The sequence below is a fragment of the Melitaea cinxia genome, chromosome Z, assembly GCF_905220565.1.
Source record: "Melitaea cinxia chromosome Z, ilMelCinx1.1, whole genome shotgun sequence".
Taxonomy (NCBI): Eukaryota; Metazoa; Arthropoda; class Insecta; order Lepidoptera; family Nymphalidae; genus Melitaea; species Melitaea cinxia.
Window position 1 is genome coordinate 20,156,290 of NC_059424.1, and position 16,543 is coordinate 20,172,832.

General features: G+C 32.7%; 1 protein-coding gene across 1 annotated transcript in view; it reads left to right on the plus strand.

Annotated features, from left to right (window-relative positions):
- LOC123668913 (forkhead box protein L2-like) overlaps window positions 1–15,610 on the plus strand; it is a 49,600-nt gene extending 33,990 nt beyond the window's left edge. The window contains exons 6-10 of the mRNA XM_045602605.1: window positions 819–966; window positions 7,226–7,295; window positions 12,201–12,317; window positions 14,263–14,397; window positions 15,540–15,610. Of these exons, the coding sequence (XP_045458561.1) occupies window positions 819–966; window positions 7,226–7,295; window positions 12,201–12,317; window positions 14,263–14,397; window positions 15,540–15,610 (541 nt within the window). The remainder of the gene's footprint in view (window positions 1–818; window positions 967–7,225; window positions 7,296–12,200; window positions 12,318–14,262; window positions 14,398–15,539) is intronic.
- Window positions 15,611–16,543: the final 933 nt, after the last annotated feature.

The following is a 16,543-nucleotide window of genomic DNA, read 5'->3' on the forward strand; positions in this document are numbered from 1 at the left end:
TGTAGCATTCTTAGAAAGTGACAAAATACAGATTTTTTTTTTATTACAGTGGAAGTAATAAGAAGTAAAGCCACGGCTTTATACAACAACAAAAAAAAACCGTCAAAAGGCGGAAAAAATTTATATTTGTCAACTTTTGGGTTAAGAAAGTTATGCTAATAAAACGAAAATAAAATGCACTAATCATTACTGTTTAAACGTGTAGTATTATCGTTCTGTTTATTTATTTATATTGATAGGTATAATAATTATGCACATAGTTTATAGGTACGAATAATAACATTTAAAAAAAACACAAAGGTTGGTTGGTAATGCAAAGAAATAAAAATTCAGCGTCAGTCGCTCAGCACCAATACAAATAGTCACAAACGGTGTCGAAATTGATCTGTCATAATTATACGAAATACGTCCTAATTATGCAAAGCTATATAGTGGGATTTATGATAAATGTCAATTCACCGAATTAACACAAGATTTATACAGTGTACTGAGGTAGGGCATAGCAGGAATTTCCTGCTCAAAATATGGAGCAGCCCGACTGGGGTAGTACCTCGACCTTACAGATCACAGCTAAATAATACTGTTTTCAAGCAGTATTGTGTTCCTGTTGGTGAGTAAGGTGACCAGAGCTCCTGGGGGGATTGGGGATTGGGTCGGCAACGCGCTTGCGATGCTTCTGGTGTTGCAGGCGTCTATAAGCTACGGTAATCGCTTACCATCAGGTGAGCCGTACGCTTGTTTGCCGACCTAGTGACATATAAAAAAGTGTAACACCGTTAAAAGGCTTCAAATCTTAGACGTACATATTAATTCATCAGGTCCTGGCTGACTCAGCCCACAGGGGGGCTGGGCTACTCCAGCAGCTGTGCCATGGGTCGAAGCCCACCAGGCTGTTCCCCGCATAGCGCACTATCCCACCAGACGTCCCCAGTCAACCCCTTTGCATCACACCAGATTCAGGGACAGGTAAGAACGTTGTTCCTACTTTGTAGGTACTATTCTGTGTTATTTTTGTATGCAAAAACAAGAAAAATAAAAAAGGTGACCTTTTGAGACGAGCAATTTCTTCAAGAAAATTAAAAAAAAAATAGTAAGTGTACTGAAACAAAATAAATAGGTATAAAAAGGAGTGTGCTTTAGAATACGTAAATGTAGTTTCATGTTATTATCGCGCTGTTGAGTACACAGCGTATGTGTAGACACTTGATATTGATCTATTGAGATATTGACTACTCATAGTAAGGAATATATTTATTATTTGGGGCACTCCACGCGAAGCGCACAGCCAAAAATGATGATATTTCCGATTTTAACAATTTTCGTATATGTTATACCTATATATGCCCTCAATCCATATTAATCAATACTAATATTAAAAATGTAACGGGTCGCTATCCGTACATTTAAGATATATGAGAAAATATATTATTGAGACCTTTATCAACCCAAATAGCACCAAAAACAATGATTTTCAGAACTTTGTATGTTTGTCTGTGCGTTTGTTCAAGCTTATCTCAGAAACGACTTATCCGATTTAGATGTAGTTTTAACTTAGCTTAACATTTGGTGTTTGTTTCATGTCAATCGGTTCATTAAATAAAAAAGTTATGCCAATTTAAATAATCACGTTGAACATGTAAAGTCACTATAGAGTTATAGACGTCGCGGTCAAAGTCGCAGGTACAGCTAGTGTGTAATATTATTAGAGTATATTGTTTAATTAACGAGTTATTAAAAATAAATAAATAAATCTTTATTGTGATCATTACAAAGCTCATTTTATCAAGTAAACACTTTTCTATCGAATCAAAAGATACAACAAAAATAATTGTTTGCTCTCAAACGAAAAAGTATATATAAGCGTTGTCAAATATTACTAAAAAAGTAGTCACCAGATGTTGATCAAGTTTGATTGGGACCACAAGAGTTACATCAGCTATCGATTAAAACAAGAATCAAACATTAAAATTGGTAGACCCAATATATGGTAGTTATGCGGTATAATACAAAGTTATATATTAGATGGTACATTATTAGATATAGCTCGAAAAGCACTTTTCAGATCTTAATTAAATTTAAATGGAACCACATGACGCACTCCACTTTTCAATTTAAAAAAATCATCGAAATCGGTCCACTCAATTCAAAGGTTCTGAAGTAACATACATTAAAAAATACAATGGAATTGAGAACCTCCCCTTTTTTGGAATTCGGTAAATAAAATAAAACCGGCAGTTCACACCACGACATCCGCTTTCGTTATCTGAATTAGTCTTTAAAAAATATAAACGTGATTGTCAATGTTTAAGTGACAAAAAATGTTCAAGGTCACTCTTACACACAGACTAATATGTGATAGCATGATTAAAAATTACATTGTTTAGACAATACAAGCGTGAATAGTTCATTTAATTACACGCCGTACGATATCAAATATCAAACGCTTATTATTTTTATGACTGTAATCAAAACGAGATTAAAAATTTTATTTGCGTATCAACACGCCATAAAATAGTCGTGCTTGCAAATTGGTACAATGACTCTTTCGACAAATTCTTAATTCTGCACCGTTTGCATTTAGTATCGTATTGCGGCTCAGAATATATTTGAAATGATATTCATCTCCTGTCGCTGATAAAATTAGGTATTTATCAATTGATGGCAGATTTATTAAATTACAGTATACTTTAGTTTGGTGCTTGGGACGTACTTTATATAGAATTTAAAAGATCACTAGTTATCAAATTACAATATAACTACATATATTTGATTAGCCCGTTGGCGCAGTTTGTAGTGACAATGCTTTCTGCTCCGAGGGTTGTGGGTTCGATTCCCACCCCGAGTCTGGGTGTAATATAAATATTTATTTATTTATTTATATATATATATTATTTATAAGTACGTTTATCGAAGAAAAAAAAAATATATATATATATATATATATATATGTAGCTATACCAGTCGGCTGTTACCTATAACACAAGCATTAAGTTGCTTACTTTAGGGATAGACGTCCATGTGTGTATTTTGTAGATAGATATTTATTAATTATTATTATTCTTATTATATAGAGACGTATCAATTGATACGTCAATTACCAGAGATAATACACAGCAAATGTTTCATGAGTCTGACTTTACTTTATTAAGAATATTATGAAATTCATAACATCATGCCTGTTTCTAACCTTTTACGACGTCATTATTTTTTATCCATCGTTTATTTTGACTGTTATAGTTAAATAACTAAGTAAAGGTTAATTTGAACCTTTAATAAAATAATATTTGTATGTGCTATCTACTTTGGATAGAAATCCAAACCGGAAAGCAATATTTGTACAAGTACAAGTATAAAAAATCCAGAGCGGGATTTGAACCCGCAAACCGTCGGTTTTTGAGGCGACTACTTGCACCACCACACCAGAGCAGTTGTTTTAATGATTAATATTTAAATTGTTATTTAATAGCTAAAACCTCGTCCTTTTTGAACTCGGTTAAATATAGGAAAGTCATCAATTAATTAGGCTAATAGAGATAAAATTGGGTTAAATGTATGCAGATAAATATTCTCAATTAAGCTAGTTTATCATATTAATATAAATGTCGGCTTCAATGTTAATTCCATTCGAATATGTTATGTAGAATTTTTTTTTTTTTTAAATCCAGTCGCACAGTCGGCTATTCAAATTACGACACCACATGAGCAAAGTGTTTACAAATATTATGTATTAAAATGAAATAACTTTTTCGGATTTTATCGCGGTTTATTAAGTATTTTTTAGATGCCCGACGTTTCGGATACTTTACAGCAACCGTGGTCACGACTTAGTCCTCGACGTCGGGCATCCAAAAAACCTAATAAACCGTTATAAAATCCGAAAAAGTTGTTTAATTATAATGAGTGAAATTCGCGTAAACATTAGAAAACAATTATGTATTAAGATTTTGTCGTCGTATTAGCTCCTTGTATGCATATTTTAGCCTTGTGAGTAAATATTGCAGGTTTTTACTTAAAATATTGATATAATTTGTAACAAATCACTAATTTTTAAACATTTTATTTTTAAATAAAAAAAAAGTAAAGTACGAAGTAAAAGATCTTACATATATGCGTATTATTTTTGGTAGTGTAAATTTTTAATATCTTCAAAGTCGTTATCTCTGTGAATACTATGTTGCTTGTAATGAGAGCAACAATAATTAAATTATGAATACGACTGTATACAATTATTACATATGAATAAATTCTACAGACAGTTTTGTCTTTGCGACTGACGCGGCTTGAATGGAACCTTTTACTTGTTGCAACTCGTAATCGAGTGTTATGAAACGCGCTACAATCGAAATTACCGTTGTACTTAACTGCTGACGCTACATTTTTGACGTGTCAACAATATCAATTTTCAAATGTTTATATGCGGTGTTCATATTTGAACTAGTTGATGTAGTATCTGTAACGGCATTGACATTGTTTAGCTGTAAATTATCCACTTAATTGTTTGGTTAAGGTTTTATTTAATTTTACACGATCCATATAATTTATAAAAAAATCTAATACCTATATAAAATTCTCGTGTCGCGCTGTTTGTAGTTAAACTCCTCCGAAACGGCTTGACCGATTCTCATGAAATTTTGTGTGCATATTGGGTAAGTCTGAGAATCGAACAACATCTATTTTTCATCCCCCTAAATGTTAAGGGCTGCCCACTCACATTTTTTTTTAATTTTTAGTTAAATTATTTATTCTTTATTTTCTTATGATTTGGCGTTGAAAAATACATACAACCCTAAATTTTCACCCTTCTACTAACCGTTATTTTTAAATAGCGTTTAGCGGCAAGACAACGTTTGCCGAGTCAACTAGTATTATTTATATAAGAAATCTTTTCTATATTTATATCGTTTTTGGAGTTACTTATTAATAAAGGTTATAAAGTTCCGTGGTAAGTATGAATAATATTACGTTAATATTTCTTAAGGATTAAGCTCAAGTCAGATGTCGGAGCTGACACAAACACTTGTTTTTATGATCATACTATCTGTCACCCGCGACTTCATAGCGATAGCCTGTCTCATCTCATCTCTTATCTATCTCGTTCAGCCTATATTTACGTAAGCAAGTTTATGATGAACTACACGTTCAAAGGTTATATATTTCGATTTTTATGTTGTTTAAGACTTAATACTATTTTTTATTATTATTAATATTTAAAATTAACACCCACGGCCTCTAAAACGCCTATTGTTAAACATCATGCATTATAATTATGCTTATCCTCACACACACACACACACACACATACGCACATATATATATATATATATATATATATATATTATGCTCATCCTACAGGCGATTTATTACTGAAACTACAGATCGACAGTCCCGTGACTGCCTAGTAAAGCTAGTGGTTCGACGCTGACGGGATTTTTTTGTTACATTATCTTTATTTTATTTTTTCTCCGTACATTTTTTATTTTTGCACTATGAGCGTATATTGTTTTTATAGCTTGTTTTGTGTTTTTATTAATGTATACATTTATATAATATATAATTATTTATTTCTATATATAGGTATATACTTAAACCTTACCTACACGTTAGTGTTATTGCTATGTATGACTTAATACTGTTATGGCGAGTGTAATTTAAAACTAATCGACCTTGGCATATAAATATTAAAAAAAAATTAGTAGTAAATGTAACAAAAAATATCAATAAAATTTAAAAATTCCTTAATAAATTCAAAAGAAGACTATATTTTAAATTTCATTCCCCTACTGAAGCGACAAGTGCAGGATTTAGATATTAGTTCCCAGTGCAATACCAAAAGTAGAAACGCAACAGGACGGGACAGAGTTATACCGATTGAGATAATTGACTGGATTTTGACTGGGCTCAAACGAGATATGCTATCAAAGCAAGCGATGGCTTTAGATAGATATAAGTTAATATAGTAACGATATCTCGTTTGCCATCAATATAAAGATACTTTGTTACGTATTTTTACATATAAAAAAGTATAAGCATTATATAATATTTTTTTTTATGTGCTTAGTATGTATTTTTAATTATTGAGAAAAAAATTTTGCGATGAAAAAGCATTGAAGTGAAAACCATTTTTATCATTTTGTTAAAAAAATTAAGAAATATTCATAAAATTCTATAAGTATATATTTTTTTTATATGTGACTTATTAAATGTCTTTGAAATTAAGAAATTAAGAATGGGTTCTAAATCGGTTTTTATAAAGGCGATACTTCGACGTATTGGCGTAGTAACTTCGAGACGATACTTCGGGGTATTGGTCACGGCGCAAGAACCCTGTCAATGACGAACACATGAAATAGTCGTAGCTACGTATATTTTTCGTTATAACGGCGCTATTTCAACTCGTGTGTTGTGTTTTCAGATCCCAAATCTAGAATTAGGTTAGAGTTTAGGTGTTGATTTATAAATATACATGTATTAGTATATATAAATAAAATGTATGGAATGCAAATAGATAAAAAATAAGTATGAAATTTCCAATAGAAATATAATCAAATTATGTTTTTGTTATACAGTCAATTATTTCGACTTTAGCCTTAAACCAATTAAAATTGATAACGTAACAGTTTTATTTTCAACAAAAATCTATTTCATTGATGAAATAACAAATTTCGCGTTCAAAGTGAACACAATTTTTTATTAGTTTCTTTATAAAAACTAAGTCTGCCTAATTGAAATTTCAATATCGTGTTTGTTATCAGACAATAAGAAAATCACTTCAAATTACGTCAAAGAGTATTAAAATGAATTATCATCAACATAGGTATCACTTCAGCATAATACAGTCCACAGCTGGAAATAGGCCTCCAAAAGTTCGCGTTAAAAATGGCGTGAACTCATGTGACAGACAATATCATATAATCACTACATAGTATAAAACAAAGTCGTTTCCCGCTGTTTGTATGCTTAGATCTTTAAAACTACGCAACGGATTTGATGCGGTTTTCTTTTGTAAATAGAGTGATTCTAGAGGAAGGTTGTCACCGAGCATAGGTCCCTTTTTCATGTAGGAAAAGGATGTAGGAGTGTAGCTACGTTATAGTTTGTAATTAATTTTGTTATCACATAAACGCCATACAAAAACATATAAACATGTATTGGAAATTGGAAAGCGGTGTTTTTAATATTAAAACTAGTTCCGTTTAATATCTCAAATATTTCTCTTTTGTTTCAGCTTCAAAGTCCGCTACAGTCAATGCAGCCAATGGCGATGAATAGTTACAACGCAATAAATGTGCCCTTAGGTAAGAGTCCTGAATAATATTTTTATATTTTTACTGACGTAGGTAGGTACGCGTGAAAGACCGAGTGCAAGTCAAAGAATTTCTATTGTGGACGACAATTTAGAGGCTCATGTGATCTCCAAAATTCGATGCCATATTTCAATATCCTATTATCGATATTATATATAATTTATTCTTCTAATATATAAAATTCTCGTGTCACAGTTTTCGTTGCCATACTCCTCCGAAACGGCTTGACCGATTTTGATGAAATTTTTTGTGCTTCTCCGGTATCTATGAGAATTGGCCAACATCTATTTTTCATCCCCCTAAGTTATAGGGAGGGGGAGGGATTAAGGGGGTTAATAACATATATGGCAAAACAACGTTTGCGGGGTCAGCTAGTTTATATATAAAATTTTCGTGTCACAATGTTACCGTACTCCTCCGAAATGGCTGGACCGATTTTTATGAAATTTTGTGTGCATATCAGGTAAGTCTGAGATTTGGCCGTTACCTTTTTTTAATACCCCTAAGTTATAAGGGCGAGGGGAATGAAGAGAGTTAATAACATATATGGAAGAACAACGTTTGCGGTGTTAACTAGCTATTTATATATTATTTTATATTGGTATAAGTAGAGTACTGAAATTAAAAAAAAAGATTAGTTTTGAGACTAATTTTCTGGATGAATATAAATAATTTTTTTATTAATTTCTGTAGACAAAACAAAGTTGGCCTATTTGCCGCCCACTATAATTTTCCGCCCTATACTCCAGCCTACTCAGCCTTCTAGTAAATCCGCCGTCGTACTGCGAATAGGTTTATATAAGAACACTAATAATTTCGCCTGCAAAGAATGAAGAATACAAAAACGTGATCACGCCGAGCTAGTAGGCGATGGAAATTACAATATTCGATAAATTTTAAAGAAATATACGAAAAGGTAGTGATTTAGTTAAAAATGATTTAACTAGGACAACGCATATGTCGACATTTCAGTAATCAGTACTCTTTTTTAATATTATTATTTACAACTAATTTATATCTCCAAATGCATTTCTTTTCTAATATTATAAATATATATAACAACCTGGATCAATTGGAGCAGCGTGGTGGATTCAGCTCTGATCCTTCAACAGCGAAAACCAACAGCGTTTCAGTTTATAGATACTATAACCAAATTACAAAAAAAAAAATAAGGCCAATAACAGGTTTCCCTTTATAATATTTATAAGTATAGTTACATTGTTGCACTTGGACCGATGGGATGGCGCGCTTACAATAGTCACAGCTATGGATCAATTTTTTATTATTGTTCAATAAATTTATTCGAGTATTATATATAAAGTACAGCGTGTTTGTCGATGTTTCAATATGTATAATATATAATAATGTTTTTTATAATATAATAAAAAGTTATTTTAATATCATTATATTTATTATAATCATTAGATAATTAAATAGGTATTAGGCAGACATATTATGTGTGTCATCACATAGTGTATTGTGTGGATTTGGAGTTGACGCCCTAGCCCTACGATGTCAATATCTTGGGATCGGTACATGACCACTAGCTTTAGCTTGCAATAATGGTTATTATCTCGATAGCTAAAGATTCAAAAATGTTTAGCGAGAGTCGCGCACATTTATTTACTTTTAGTTTTTAGTTTTAAGGTTAGTTTATTTCTAAAATTAGCTTTAGAGAATGCAAATAAATCTATATCGGTGAATGATTCATTAAAGATGCGTGGTAATCTAGTCAGTGCAGAATTGGCAGAGTATTTTCTGCTACTACAAGGAACAGACAACAGAGGCGTATGACGCGTACGACGTTAGGTGCACAATATGACAGTGTACTTACTAGCAGTGTACTTATACAAAAAACACATATCTAAGACATTGCGGCATTCCTCGAGGGATAATATGTTATTTCGGTGGCAATCTTCAATGTAAGATTTAGAGAACTGTTGACTGCGATAGAGAATGTGTTTTAAAAACCATTTTTGGACCCCTTCAAGTCGGTCCTTAATAAATATTATACATTGGTGACCAGATAGGACTTGCATATTCGAGAACACTGCGAACGTACGCGAAGTATATAGTTTTGATGGCCTTAATGAAAAATACTTACAAATCCGAATTACAAAACCCAAACTCCTTAATGCCTATATGGGGAAAGAGGCCTTTGCCCAGCAGTGGGATATTAAAGGCTGTAGCGTACTATAAATAAAAATGTCAGAGTTATCATGTTTTATAATATCTGTAATAAATAATAATTATGAATCAAACAATAGAATAACACTGATTGGATTGTTTAGAGGATTGCATATCAAAGACGGACTTCGTAATCCGAGACGCTTGTTACAAGTAATTTGTAGCCAGCAATCAAGTTCACTCTTGTTAAGATCTATATTCGAATATGCTCTAATGATGTAGCGCGTAACTGTAATATGAATTTACACAGTGTTATATCTATATAAATACAAGCTAATCCCACAAACGTTGTTTTATCATATAAGCTATAAATCGCCTTAATCCCCCCATCCCTGATAACTTAGGAGTATGGAAAATAGATGATGTCTGATTCTCAGAGCTACCCGATATGCACACAAAATTTCATAAAAATCGGTCCAGCAGTTTCGGAGGAGTATGATAACTAAGATTGTGACACGAGAATCTTATATGAAAGGTGTAGATATTAGGTGTGTTGATGGATTTTGTGGTTTACAAAGTGACGAAAACCGGTAAACAGGTAAAAGTTGTTACTACCATAAATAAAGAAATATATAAAAAATAGACAGATAATTCACGAAACTATAGACTATAGCACAATAAATGTATAACAATATAAGTCAAACATTTAAATCATTGTTACATACACTTTCAAATAAATTGTAATAATATAGTAATGTTGAAAACGGCTAACGTAAAATATGATCTCCCATGAAAGAAAATCCATATACATGAGAATGATTTAGGCTCTAAGTTCAAAGTTTCTTTTCCGATATTACGTTACTAGTAGTGCGGATCGAAGGTCGTCACGACAGTGAAGAGTTACTGCTGTTAACTAACATTCTTATAAGAATATGTATCACTTATATCTTCTTAACTGACTTCCAAAAAAAGGAGAAGGTTCTCAATTCGACTGTATTTTTTTTTATGTATGTTACATCAGAACTTTTGACCGTGTGGACCGATTTCGACAAAAAATTTTTTAATCGAAAGGTGATGTGTGTCAATTGGTCCCATTTAAATTTATTTGAGATCTAACAACTACTTTTTGAGTTATTTCTAATAATGCGTTTTTACTTGACGCTTTTTTCGTCGACCTACGTCGTATTATACCGCATAAATTTCTACTAGATGTACCGATTTTGATATTTCTTTTTAAGAAACCAGGATCTGATGATGTGATCCCAGACAAATCGAGGGTAACTCTTGAAAATCCGCAATAACTTTTTACTGGGTGTACCGATTTTGATAATTCTTTTTTTGTTGGAAAAAAGATATCCTTAGTTTAGTACCATGATAAGGAAACCAGGATCTGATGATGGAATCCTAGAGAAATCAAATGAAACTCTTGAAAATTCGCAATAACTTTTTACTGGGTGTACCGATTTTATTAATTTTTACTTTAATTGAAAGCTGATGTTTGTGATGTGGTTACATATAAATTTTATTGAGATCTGATAACTACTTTTTGAGTTTTCTTTGATAACGCGTAGTTACTAGACTATTTTTTTGTCGATCTACGTTGTATTACACGTCGATGTAATTGAAGTCGGTTTTTTTTCGTTTGCGAGCAAACACAATTATTAGTAACTCATAACGCTAAGCGTATGCACAGCGATGCAGGTGATCACAGCTACATTATACTAATTATAATACTCAAGTAGTGTTTGCGTTCCTTCGGTGAGTAAGGTGACCATATCTCACTCACCACAGGAACACAGGGGCTCTTGGGGACGGTCGGGCCATGCAACGTGCTCGCGTAATTGGTTTGCCAGGTGTCTATAGGCTACGATGGCTTACCACCAGGTAGACCGTAGGTTTTGTTGTGGCCAGATTCAATAAACAAGCACAAGCGCCCAGACCACGACAGACATCTAATGGCCAACAGAAATCATCTGTAGTGAGCGAGGATCGAACCCTGGACCGCAAGCGTAATGTCTAGTGGTGTGACCGCTGCGCCAACGTAGTAAACACAGGGTTGGCGCTAGCGGCCATGAGATGTGTTACATTACACTAATTTGTATTGTTTAATTCATCGGGCTTGACAAACATAACGATGTACGCCGATTTTTATAAACTTGTATGATACTATTCGGCTTATGTATATCAGACTTGAATTTATAACTGTTAGTTATTTTCCGCAATGGAGACGCTTTATTCTTTTTGACCCGTTTATTCAAAGTTAAGTAAATTATGTATCCTCATATATTTTTCAATTTACCGTAATTAGATGACTAATAATTATTTACGTATTTGGAAAACAGGAACCCAAAATGCCCATGCCTTTGTTACACATGCATTATAATTATATTAATATACCACAGGCGATTTGTCATACAAACTACAGATCGACAGTCCTGTGACTGCCTATTAAAACTAGGATGTGGTCCGACGCTGACTTTTTTTTTTTTAAATACTCTTTGATCACTTATTATTAATTCATTCATAATTTCTGAAAGTTTTATTCATTTCGATTCAATAGATCAAATTCAATAGAATAGCTTATGTTTAAAAACCGAAAGTGAAAATCGTATAGCCAACGCAGGCTGCACCGCGGCGAAAGTTTAGAATTGTAATCTAAAGAAAACACGCCTTTAAATGCAGTCGGACTGAAATATTGTACAATAAAACTGTGTGTAGTGACAAAAAAAGTGAAAAGTGTAATGTAAGACTCGATCAACCTTATTACAGACGGATCTTCAAGCCCAGGCTCCGGTTACGCTGCCACTGGAGGCTTTTCGCCAAATCGTCATCACGACATTGTGACGTCGTCAGATGCAGTTTCGCGGTTCTCCTTCTGGCCTGAAGGTAGGTGATTGATAATATCCACATCCAATTCCTAGTTTATATATGACTAGTCGAACCTTGCGCGCGTTGTTACGTTTTTTCTTTTTTTGGTCGTACCATATCAGAAACATTTGTGGGCTCATTCACAACACTTTGCTGAAGATCATGAGATGATCAAATGCACAGTTTACGATTCTATAAAGGACGTACGGTCAAACATTAATTTTTGTATATATGAATACAACAACATGAGTTCAATAAGAATTTAGTATACTTTTTACCAAAAACCAGCATAAATACTAAATTCGACACAGTTAATACATTTGTGCATTTTACTTCCATGATTTATTCATTCTTACAATTTAATACTATTCCATCATCTGATAAGAATCATCATCATCATCATCACTTCAGCCTAATACAGTCCACTGCTGGACATAGGCCTCTCTCTACAAGTTCGCGCCAAAAATGCCATGAACTCATGTGTTTTGTCCATAGTCACCACGCTGAACAAGCGGGTTGGTGACCGCAGGGCTGGCTCTGTCGCACCGAAGATGCTGCTGCCCGTCTTCGGCCTATGTATTTCAAAGCCAGCAGTTGGATGGTTATCCCACCGTAGGTCGGCTGTTTAAGTTCCAAGGTGGTAGTGGAACTGTGTTATCCCTTAGTCGCCTCTTACGACACCCACGGGAAGACAGGGTGTGGCTATATTTTTACTGCCGTAACCACACAGTAATAAGAATGTGTTTGCAAAAAAATTCCTAAATTATAATGTAAAAACAATTTGCCGATAATGTGACGTAGGTAGGTACATATTCCTTTTGCTGTTAAGGCCTATACTTAACTTTTGAGATTCAAGGGTCCATATGTCTGTAAGCTGCAAGAGATTTAAATATTTAAATTTAAATCAATAGTCTACACTTAATGATCCTCAGTTGGTTAAAAAACCAACAATTATAACTAGAAATGCCCAGAACACAACAAATGGTTTGGTCAAAACCAACCGACAAAGTCAATAGTCAAAACCGATAAAAAAAACAAAACACAATTTCCTTCAATTTACAAAATTACATGATGAGTGAAATCTAATATATAAAATTCTCGTCTCGCGGTGTTTGTAGTTAAACTCCTCCGAAACGGCTTGACCGATTCTTATGAAATTTTGTGTGCATATAGGGTAGATCTGAGAATCGAATAACATCTATTTTTCATCCCCCTAAATGTTAAGGGTAGTCCATCCCAATTTTTTTTTTAATTTTTAGATAAATTATTTATTATTTATTTGATTATGATTTGGCGTTGAAAAATACATACAGCCCTAAATTTTCACCCTTCTACCATCAACCCCTATTTTTAAATAGCGTTTAAATTTTGCACACTATAGTTTATATAGAGAAGGAGTGCAAAATGTTATTTTTTTTTTAATTATGCATAAAAAATACGTTAAATCAATAAATAAACCTTACACATACTACTATGTATTTAACACACACGCATATTGTTATTCTAAAGACACTTATACCAAAAATAATTGTCTTTATCAAAATAAATTTTGGTTGACGTTATAAAACTATTTTGTATACGAACCACTTGAACTGGCCGTTAGCGACATCTATCCGCCGTGAATACATATTGTCTACTTTTTTACACCGTACGATTTTTCGTCACTTCGATATGAACCACGCAATGATAATAGATTTTAAAATTACCAATAGGTAGCGCTTTATCTACTGAAATATTTCGTAAAGAAAATTAAAGTAGCGGAAAAAATGTTTCTGTACACAAGCAAATTTTTTACTTGTCGAGTATATGTCTGCCTTTATATAATGTACAGTAAAATAAAAATTAAAATCTAATCTGCCTCTTATTATATCGAACTACCTACATTTTGTTCATTATAGCAAATAACTATTTTCTTAGTCTTTATTCTTAAAAAGTTTTTATAATTAGTAATTACTGTTTTCAGGAGGCTCTCCAAGTCCGAACGCCGGGTATGTGTCGACGAGTAGTTTCTCTCCACGTCGCCATGATGCGGTCACGTCTTCGGATACAGCTGGTCGATTTGCGTTTTGGCCTGAAGGTTATTTTACTACTAATTCCTGTTTTATGTTTAGAACACTCTGTCGATTAACGTCAAAACTATTTAATAAGGAAGATTCGGCATCCCATAGGAATTACCAGAAGCCATTTAAAAAAAAAAACAATGAAATAAAAAAAATGAAATTATCAATATTAATTACATTACTCTTTTGTTGAAATTGGAACTCTAATAGAAAAATAAATGAGTAGCTGTTCAGATTTTCGTCCCTCATCGTCTCCACAATACAAAAATGTGTAAAAAATATTCTAGTCAAGCTTAGCTACGTTTGTTTTGGTTTTTTAACCAACTTTCAATAAAGGAGGTGGGTCTTAATTCGATCATACTTTCTTATGTATGTTACCTCAGAACTTTTGACTGGGTGGACCGATATAGATGTTTTTTTTTTTTAAATCGATAGGTGGTGCGTGTCATGTGGTCCTATTAAAATTTAATTGAGATCTGATAAGTTCTTTCCGAGTAATATCTTATAATGCGTTCTTACTTGACTATTTCGACGACCTACACTGTATTATATCGACTGTGCGTGTCCCGAATTTGATGATTATTGTTTTAATCGAAAGCTTATGCTTGTGTGTAATTTGAGCAAAATCTAATGATTACTTTTATAAAACAAATATTTTATCCGGGTCAAATGGCATGGGCAACTAAGAGCCCGTGGGTATTATTATAAATTAAAAAAAAAAAGAGTGTGTGCTTAAGACCGAACGACAGAAGTGAAAACTTCATTGTGAATATATTAAACACAGCAGAAGAGCAGCTGTCTGTATCTTTCTCGCTCGGGTACACTCGGCGGTTCCGAGTTCACCCGATCGAACCTTTCACCTTAAAGCGTGACGGATCAGCCTAGCTTACTACCTACGAACAAAATGTGTTGCGGTGCAGAAGTATTAACTTCAAAAAAATTATTACATTTTGAGTAATTTTTGATAATGCTAATTTACTTGACTATTTTTCGTCTATTTATGTCAATATAACTATTACAATATAATATATATTACTATATATTTTATATATTAAATATATCAATATACTACTACAACACAATTATTATTATTAATTTTCGTATATAAGTTCAGTGTTAATGCTAATTTTACATCAAACTATTGTAAACTTTTCTGATAATAATTTGTGTTACATTCCAGTTGGCGTTAAAGAAGAATCGTCGTCGAGCATATTGTCCAACGCGACATCGTACTCGAAGTGCTTCATGTAAAACTGATGAAAATTGTCAAAGAAAATGATTACTTAATTCTTCTTTAAATAACTGTTAGTGAACAGCTTATAAAGTCCAATAAAACGAGCATTTGAATCAATATTGTTTAATAATATATCGAGTGTATCATTAAATTGACAGATAAATTCTGGGATAAATTGATTGCTGGATTGCCAACAAAGAAAAATTTACAAAATAATTGTTGACTATTAAATTACAGTTTTGAGTGAAGATTACAGTTTTGTATTTGGTTAAGTTGATTTAATTCAGTTTTTCATAAAAACAAACCACTTTTGAAGTAAAATATAAATCTCTTTCGTTAGAAGAAGTTAGCCACCAGGTAACCCCTTCGCCTATACAGCCCTGTCGATTGTCAGTGTACGCTAGAAGCGTATAAAGTTTTGATGTTCAAATCTACCTCTAGTAGGTACGTGTTATTTCATTTAAAAGTTAGTGTTAATTTATTTTATTTTTTTGTTCCATATATTGTAACCAAAACTCGTGCCATTTTTTTATGTCGTAGGCTTGTGTTTTTTCTTTTTATAGTTCGCTGTTACTAAATTTGTTTTGGACATAGGTATTGCACTAAAATGACTTTAGAAACTTATCAAGTTACTGAAATGTAAATTTAAATGCTCGTTAGACTGGAGTGATGCTATATGTACTCGTAATATGTTGTTGGTGTTACACGTAAGGTAGGTTTAAACTTCACGATCAGAGCTAGCCTTAAAAGTTTCATAACTGTATTAGCAAATGACCTAATTATAGTTACGATGTTTGGAAATTTTTACAATTATACTTTGAGATATGTCTTTTGGATGATTTAATTATTACTAATTTATTGCGAAAATTGAAACGATATTTGTGAGATTGTTGTGGGAAAATTGTGCGATAGTTGTTAAGACATCCAGAAATTCGATTTTGTTATTACAA